This window comes from Stegostoma tigrinum, chromosome 31 (genome assembly GCF_030684315.1).
Source record: "Stegostoma tigrinum isolate sSteTig4 chromosome 31, sSteTig4.hap1, whole genome shotgun sequence".
Classification (NCBI taxonomy): Eukaryota; Metazoa; Chordata; class Chondrichthyes; order Orectolobiformes; family Stegostomatidae; genus Stegostoma; species Stegostoma tigrinum.
In genome coordinates, this window is record NC_081384.1 from 31,179,994 (window position 1) to 31,189,481 (window position 9,488).

Sequence of the window (9,488 nt, forward strand, 5' to 3'; positions counted from 1 at the left end):
CCATGATAGCACAGTTTTAGTGGATGCCTAGTGTGGTACTGTCTTAACAATGCATCATTAAGTTGACTTTCTCTTAAAGAAATTAGTGCAGATAATGGTTACAAATAAAGATGGAATAATGGATTGGATACAAAATGACTGTGCGAGATACAGCAATACTACTTAGTCAAACTTTCAGTGAATGTTTGCTTTATAAAAATCTTTATGCAAGGGGCTACTGAGAGGTGATAAGAGTACATGCTGTACGTCCATTTCTGACTGTTGTGTTCTTTGTGTAGGTGATTGGAAATATCAAAGCAGCAAGATGCTGTTGAAACTTCATATGCACAACCCAGCTCAGCTCAGTATTGATGCCTTATTCATTCCTCACTCTGTGAAATGTATACCAGTGACATATTTACTGACCAGTATGTGAGGGGTTTTGTTCCACAGTTCTGTATGAAACAGAGTTGAAACAGTGGTCATGTCACACCACTTAATAAAAACATGGTGCTTTGTGTTTTTTTTACTGTCATCAGTTCAGGTTACCAGAACTAAAGTGCAATGTTATTGCATATTTAGTGGATTGTAGATGACACTGACGTGAACACACAAACAAATTTGGAGGTCGTGTTACTAATAACATGTTTAGGAAGTGCATAGTCCAATGTTCTATAATAATACAAAATGCATTACATTCAAAACATTTTGTTTTTTTGCCCAAATTTCAATTTATGCATGGATTTCAAATGATATATATGTTGACTGGTGAAGGCAATGTTACAATTGTCTAAACCAAGCTTGCCTATAGTTGCTTGCATCTTTTTCGTTAGTTACAGGAAATTGATAGGATGGCTTCAGGTAGTATCTCCTGGTTTATTTTGTTGGGGTTTCTGCTTGATTTAGGATTTAAATCTTTTTAACAGAATCTTCCACAAGTTTCTCTTCAATTGATCTTGCCAAGTTTTGACTCTATCTGTTACGTTTCAATTTTTATTCCTATGCCAGTCATACCAAACTATTGCTTGATTATTTGTTTTTCCTCAATGATTTCTGGTCAACTTGTTGATATTACAGCATTCGACAATGCAGAAGTGTGGACCCATCAAACTCTTGAACATTGCTCGAAATTATTCCTGAACTGTCCATTGTTGTGTTTACAGGATTAGACTCCTATTTTGTTCAATAAATTGCTTGGTGAACAACTTTTAACCCAAGCTAAAGCTTGCAGAGGAATCCTTGTCCTTTGTACATAAATCCTTCTCTTTTTAATTTCCGATACCACACAATAGCCTAAAAAAAATAGTTTTTACTAATCAACCTATTTAGACATGTTATGGTACACCTTTGAGGCAGGTGGGACTTCGACCAAGGCCCTCCAGCCCAGGGTTAGGTGCACTACCAGTGTGCCACAAGATCCCTAAGAAAGGGGACTTGAACCCACAACCAACTACTTCAGACATGAGAAGTACAGGCAGTGAGGTAACCTAATGCTTTCTCTTGTAACTCTTCACATTTCTTTGATGCTGCGCGGTTTATTTTGTTGTCTTTCTCCACTTTATTTCCCCCAAAAAGATATGTTCAGTTTAGTTAGAACTGTTCTTTTCTTCCCCCTCCACACTAGGTTTGTCACTGTGTTCCGTTGCCTTGGCTCTGATGTGGGTTTCCATGTTGTACCCCAGAGATCTGGAAGCATACCCTTTGCTGCCTCTGTCTGAACTTTTCGCCAAGGCTGTGCACAGGGCACAGCACCTGCACCTCGTCGCTGCAGAAACCTGCAAGGATTTTGTACGTAGTGATCCCTAAATGATAGTTACTCTGAAGCATCATTAGCCACAGCAATTAGCTTGTTATAGAACTTAAGCATTGACATGCATCTCATTTGCCTCTTCTACAGGAACGAAAATATATCCCAGAAGAGCAGCGCCATTCTCACAAGAGTTCACCCTCTGCTTTCTGCCAGTCTGAAACCATCCCAGCACCTACCGGCAAGGAGGATGCCCAGCAACGATCGGTAATGTAAACACACACATCATCCAACCCTTTAAACACTACACCTTGCTCAAAGCTTCTGTCACTAGATTAAAAATTGTTCCCAACACAATACGTCACCTAACTAAATATATCTATTCAAAGCAAAAACAGAAATTGCTGCAGAATCTTGGCAGGTTTGGAGGTATCTGTAGACAGAAAGCTGGATCAACATTTTGGGTCTAGTGACCCTTCCTCAAGTTCTAATTGTAGCTAAGAAAAGGTTACACTATATGCTGAAAACAGGATATGGTTGGAGATGGAAGTGGGGGTTAGCACTGCAAGTGGAAGGGGTAAACAATATCCGGAGACTGAGATGGGAGAGAGAGAGAGAGAGAGAGAGACAGCAGCAACTGGGCAGGCAAAGGGATTGATTAAAGGGATTGAGCTGGGAGAAAGAAAAGTTGCTAATAGGGACCATTATTGGGTGAAAACTGGTTGGCTGTAGGGAAAGGAGCCCATGTGATGACAAGACTAAGTGTGTGGAATGGGGGAAAGATATGGAAATAGGTATTCAGGCCCTTAAATTGTTGATAATAAAATGTGAGGCTGGATGAACACAGCAGGCCCAGCAGCATCTCAGGAGCACAAAAGCTGACGTTTCGGGCCGAGACCCTTCATCAGAGAGGGGAATGGAGTGAGGGTTCTGGAATAAATATGGAGAGAGGGGGAGGCGGACCGAAGATGGAGAAAAAAGAAGATAGGTGGAGAGGAGAGTATAGGTGGGGAGGTAGGGAGGGGATAGGTCAGTCCAGGGAAGACGGACAGGTCAAGGAGGTGGGATGAGGTTGGTAGGTAGGAAATGGAGGTGCGGCTTGGTGTGGGAGGAAGGGATGAGTGAGAGGAAGAACAGGTTAGGGAGGCAGAGACAGGCTGGACTGGTTTTGGGATGCAGTGGGTGGAGGGGAAGAGCTGGGCTGGTTGTGTGGTGCAGTGGGGGGAGGGGACAAACTGGGCTGGTTTTGGGATGCAGTGGGGGAAGGGGAGATTTTGAAGCTGGTGAAGTCCACATTGATACCATTGGGCTGCAGGGTTCCCAAGTGGAATATGAGTTGCTGTTCCTGCAACCTTCGGGTGGCATCATTGTGGCACTGCAAGAGGCCCAGGATGGACATGTCATCTAAAGAATGGGAGGGGGAGTGGAAATGGTTCGCGACTGGGAGGAGTAGTTGCTTATACTCTCCTCTCCACCTATCTTCTTTTCTCTCCATCTTTGGTCCGCCTCCCCCTCTCTCCCTATTTATTCCAGAACTCTCACCCCATCCCCCTCTCTGATGAAAGGTCTAGGCCCGAAACGTCAGCTTTTGTGCTCCTGAGAAGCTGCTGGGCCTGCTGTGTTCATCCAGCCTCACATTTTATTATCTTGGATTCTCCAGCATCTGCAGTTCCCATTATCACCTTAAATTGTTGTACTGGATACTGAGTCTTGAAAGCTGCAGGTCTCCCAAGTGAAAAATGAGGTACTGTTTTTATAGATTACACTGAGCCTTGCCAGAACATGCAGCAGGTCCAAAGCACAGATGTTGACCAGGGAATATAGTGGTGTATTAAAGTGGCAGGCAATTTGGAGTCATATTTGTAGACGGAATGCAAGAGTTCTGCAAAGCAGTTGGCTAGTCTGTGTTTCATTCCCTCAATGTAGAGTAGATCACATAGAGAAGAGAATACAGTAGACTAGATTGGATGAAGTTCAGGTAAATCGCTGATCCATCTGGAAGGTATATTTTGGCCCTTGGATAGTGAGGAGGGAGGAAGTATAAACAGTTATGCCTTCTGTGATTGCATGGAAAGGTGCTGTGGGGGCATGGGGTGATGTTGAAAGTGGAGGAGGAGTGGAGCAGAGTGTCCTAGAGGGTAAGGTTTCTGTGGAATGCTGAAAAGGGAGAGGAGGGGAATATGTTTTGGTGCAGAAATGGCAGCTTATGATCCTTTGAAAGTGGATGCTGGAGGGACAGAAAGTGAGGACCAAGAGGACACTATCAGTATTATGGGATCAAAGAGAAGGGGCGAAAATAGATGTGTGCGAAATGGATCAGATACAGCTAATGGCCTTGTCAACCACCATGGTGGTGAATCCCTGTCTGAGGAAAAAGATGAACCTTTCTGAAGCCCAACATTATCAGGAAGACTGCATCATCAGAATGGATGCAATGGATTCAGAGAAACTGGGAGAGCAGAATGGAACCTTTATAGGGAAAGGGTGTGAGGATGCATAGTTTAGGTAACAGTCGGCGTTGGAGCATTTGTAATTGATATTGGTGGCCAGGCTATCCCCAGAAATGGAAATAGAGTTATTGAAGAAGGGAAGGGAGGAGTCAGAGATGGACCCAGTGAAGTTGAGAGTGAGGTGGAAATTGGAAGCAAAATTGATAAACTTTTCCAATTCCAGACAAGAGAGGGCAGCAACACTGATGATGTCATGAATATACTAGAGAAAGAGTTGTTGGGAGGGACTCAAATAGGATTGGGTCAAGGAATGTGCCATGTGCCCCACAAAGAGTGAGGCGTAAATTTCATATTCTGTTTTTGTTTCAGATATCTGCAGTCTTTTTGTTTTTCGTTAATTCCTAATCAAATGTTTGTGTTTTCTGGTTAAATTGACTTGTTTTGGAGATAATACTCTCTGTCAAACTCAAGTTGGTTGCTAAACAAAGAAACGTTTGCAACCTGACTTCGACGATATTTATGACCCACAGAAAGTGGTGACTCCGCACAGTTAAAGCCAATACTTAACTAGCCCACACAAATAGTCAAAACCAAATGATACCAAAGATTATTTAGATTTTCCCCTGAGAGCTTGTATGTTCATATTCTACCAAACTTCAACGTTAGAAACAAAGCAGTATCAAAGTGATTGGAACAAAAACGCTTTTCCCATTCTCTCACAGGATAAGGAGCTGTTGTTGTATTCGCTGCTTCTCATTCGGTCCTGGTTCGATTCCGTTCAGAATAGTAGGGCTTTCAGAACCTCAGACAGGGTCTATGACAAATTGCAGGACCTGGAAGAAGGTATCTATGCTCTGTTGAAGGTAGGTGCATACAATATGACTATCGCTCCTGCAGTGATAATTTGTATGATAAATACAAGATGTTTGCCAACAAGGGAAAAGTCAACATAGAAAATGAAATGTTGATGCTTTCAGTTCACACCTTGTTTATGCATTCATTGCTTTTACACTCATTCACTGTAAGTTTAACAATACCAGTTTTAAAATTGCAAGAAAGCACCATTATTTTTGCGTATGATTGATTGGGTGAAAGAGATAACAACTCGCCAGTAATAGATAACAAAGTGTGGGGCTGGATGAACACAGCAGGCCAAGCAGCATCTTAGGGACACAAAAGCTGACATTTTGGGCCTAGACCCTTCATCAGAAAACCTTTTCTGATGAAGGGTCCAGGCCCGAAACGTCAGCTTTTGTGCTCCTGAGATGCTGCTTGGCCTGATGTGTTCATCCAGCCCCACACTTTGTTATCTTGGATTCTCCAGCATCTGCAGTTCCCATTATCTCCTCTAGCCAGTAATAGAGGTGTGGTAAAGGATATTTAAATTACCCCAATAGTGATGCCCATATAATTTTAGAAGCACTACATAGTATGTATCACTCTAATCGACTGAAATACGTTTTATTCAGGATGTAACTACATTAATTGTCCAGGCTGGTCAAATATGAATACTTCACGCAAATATCTGATAAAACGCCACGTGAAGGATGTTATTAAACAGGAAATTGTATGAAAAGGATTTACCTGTGGCTCAGTGGTTAGCATTGCTGTATCAAAAGCACAAGGAATCTGAGTTCAATTCCTGCCTGTGTCGAGTTTGTATGTTCACCCGATGTCTATGCGGGTTTCCTTTGGGTGCTCTTGTTTTCTCCTGCAGTCCATAGATGTGCAGGTTAGGTGGATTGGTCATGATAAGTGGGGGTCTGTGTGGGGTTTCAGAGATTGGGTAGGCTGCTCTTTGGAGAATCAATGCAGATTCAATGGGCCAAATGGTCTCTTTCTGTATTGTAGGAATTCTATAAAACTGGAAGGTTTGAGTTTTTAGGATAGTCTGGTTCTTTTTTCCCTGGAACTTAGGAGGCTGCGACCATATGGAGATTTCTAAAATCATAGCCGAGGTCTTCTCCCCAGGGTAGGGAGTCCAAAACTAGAGAGCATAGGTTAATGGTAAGAGGGAAAAGATTTAAAAGAGACCTGAGAGGCAACTTTTTCACCCAGAGGGTAGTGCATATATTGATTGACCAGCCAGAGGAAGTGATAGAGGCGGGTACAATTACAACATTTAAAAGACATTCAGACAGGTACGTGGATAGGGAAGGATTACCAAGATATGGACCAAATGCAGGCAAATAGGACTGGTTCAGTTTAGGAAGCCTGGTTGGCATGGATGAGTGGGTTGAAGAGTCTATTTCCATTCTGTATGACTCTATGTAAGATTTATATAGAAATGTTAAAGCTGTTGAAATAATCAGTAATAACTCCTTAGAATAAAACTGCTCTAATAACAGAAAAGGTAATTAAAACAATTCCAAAGAGTTATGGTTCAATTACTGGATGGTATAAGTAATTCCCAGTAGAATTTAATGCTTCAGAAGTTATCAGTAAGAATTACTGACTTTGGGCCATCACCAAGTTGGCTGACTAGGTGCATTCAATATTGAAACAACAAAATTAATGTACAATCGATTGCTTTACGAATATGATGTTCAAACACAATGCAATGAATTTCATTCACAGTCAAAACAGCTTTTAGATTCTGATTACCAAACAGACTGAAATTTGTCTAAATAGATCATGAGGACATGAAACAGGATAAGTGCAGCATTCAAATATAAAATATTTCAAATAATATAATAAAAGCTACAGAAAATTGATTAGAAAGCATGTAATTTAAGGGTGAAATAAAGAAAATGAAGAAGGGAAAAAAAGCAGAAAAAAAAACAGGTTTAGGATATTTACATACTAGATTAAATGAATTGGATGGAATCCATCAGTGAAACTATACAAGGAATAAACTTAACAAAATAATTACTTTTTCCCCTCTGATTTTATGTTTTTAGACAAATCTGGTCTAGTCCTAGAGCTAGTTTTCAAAGATACTCATGAATTTATTTGCTTCAGCAAGGCACATTCATTATTGTGATACCTCTTTACTTGTATAACAGTAAAGGCAGACTAGAAGATATTACATGTAATACTGCATATTGCATGTTAAGGTAGCTTCAGAAATCCATAATCACAAAATTTAAGCTTTTATCTGAATTGCAAGGGTTCATAATATTCTTTACTAACTTTCCACATGCTTCTTTAATACTTGAAAAGAGTTCATGTAATCTCTTTGGCCCATATTTAAGATATTTCCCAGAAGTGTACAGCAAGGCTAAAAATTGTAAGTTTTCATCAATGAATCAAATGATTTTACTTGAACAATATGGCACAGGATGTACTGAAATAATACTGTTCCATATGATGAAAACAGTGAGATTTTGTTTTACTATGTTACATTGCCAGGCCCACACATAATCTTATTTATCTGTTCTGAAAAAATGCTCTTTTTGTAAAACTGCTTTAACACCAACTCTTCTATCATTTCCCAGACTCTAGAAGATGGAGGCTCTTCACAAGGTTTTGACTGGCTGACATTTTTCTATGACAGGTTCGATGGAAACTTAAGTGAGGAAGCTTTGATGAAAAACTATGGTCTCCTGGCTTGTTTTAAGAAGGATATGCACAAAGTTGAAACCTACCTGAAAGTTATGAATTGCAAACGTTTTGCAGAGAGTAACTGTACTGTGTAGTGTAAGGTTATAGACAAAATGAGTGAGGAAAACTCGATAAAGACACTCAAAATGTTACACAGAATTTGTCTTAAAGTTGATTATCTTCAAAGAAGTTATGTCTATATAGTATATATGTTACATTAATAGGGGATCTCTGATATGTAGTTGTAGAAATGTAGAAATATTTTCTGCAATTATAATTGATATCCAAAATTCATTGGTAAATCTCAGAAAATATTTATAATCTTGCATTTTGCAATAAATTACTGCATTGAATTGCCAACAAGCGTTTAGTTTTATTTTAAACTACCTTTTTGAGATAGGTGATTGAAACTATGCGGTCATTCTAATGAATGGAGTACCTTCCAGATTTACCACCTTCCAGCACATGCAGGGCAGTTAAAGCAAATGCAGATACAAACTAAGACATCTACAACAATTAACACCTAATGTTAGAAGAGCATCAAGATATAGTTTGCCTTTTTAAAAGTTCTCATTTTCACCACTGGAAACAATACCATTTTGTATTAATAATTTTAGCAATCAATTTGCTAACTAACTTAATGGGACTGAAATTTCAAAGCGACATTGTGAAATGTCTTGAAAGATGAAAAATAAGTCATTGAAAGCTAATGCTTTAGGAGAAACTGAAATAGATGCTTTTTCTGTGGTGTTACCTCCACACTTGAGACCGTTAAAAATGATCCCAGACATCACCGTCACTGAAGCCGAGTCTCAGCACGTAAGAGCGCCACCAAGTGTACACACTTGGTGCAACACACACACTCGATCTTGGAATGATTGCTGTGGTTCTTCTTTGCGTATCCAGTATAAATTCTCAGATAAGTGTTCTGAACGCAGTGAACATTTTATGGTCAGTAGATGTGAAGCTGGAAAAACACAGCAGGTCAGACAGCATCCGAAGAGCAGGAAAGTTTCGGGCCAAAACCCTTGTCAGGACAGGACAGGGGGAGAGGAGCCCAGAAGTAAACAGAGGGAGGGTGTGGTTTCGGGGACGGGTAGGTTGGATTGGTCATTGGGATAGGTGGATAGGAAGAAGATGGGTTAGGCCAGGTCAGGGAGGCAAGGATGAAGGGAGCACTGGACATGGGATAAGGCTGGAGGTGGAGGGATGTTGAAGCTGGTGAAGTCAACAGTGATGTCATTGGGCTGTAAGCTCCCAAGGCGAAATACCGGCTGTTGTCCCCATAATTTATGTTTGGCCTCACTCCAGGCACAGAACATTTTATGGTACTTTTTGTTTTTTTTCCTGTCATTTCACATTGCAGCATTATAATATCATGTCACCCTTTTGGTCTCCCAGCTTGTTAATGGCCAATATAAAACAGCAATAAATCCAAACTTGAAGAGGCAGACAGCATACAAATCAAAATCAATGTTGAAAGTACTAAATATTTACAAATCTGACCAAGCTACTAATGAAGGAGAATGGCTAATGAACCAAAAGAAGCATACACATTTCATGTTCAAATAACTTATTAATTAATGGGATTTGGATGTTCATTGTTCTGTTTTACCCTGTTTGCTTCCAGAAGCTCATAATGAGCTATCTTCTTTATGCAACTCAGTGGCCTGTTAGGCCATTACAGAGGGCAGTTTATGGTCAACAACATTGTTCTGAAAAAGGGTCACTGGACCCAAAGCCTTAATTCTGCTTCTCTCCTCAGATGC

General features: G+C 40.4%; 1 protein-coding gene across 1 annotated transcript; it reads left to right on the forward strand.

Annotated features, from left to right (window-relative positions):
- The first annotated feature begins 768 nt into the window (after positions 1–768).
- Positions 769–8,040, forward strand: gh1 (growth hormone 1). The gene is made up of 5 exons (XM_048560758.2): positions 769–840; positions 1,604–1,767; positions 1,877–1,993; positions 4,899–5,039; positions 7,614–8,040. The coding sequence occupies exons 1-5, from the start codon at positions 831–833 to the stop codon at positions 7,812–7,814; spliced, it is 633 nt and encodes a 210-aa protein (XP_048416715.1). The 5' UTR covers positions 769–830; the 3' UTR covers positions 7,815–8,040.
- Positions 8,041–9,488: the final 1,448 nt, after the last annotated feature.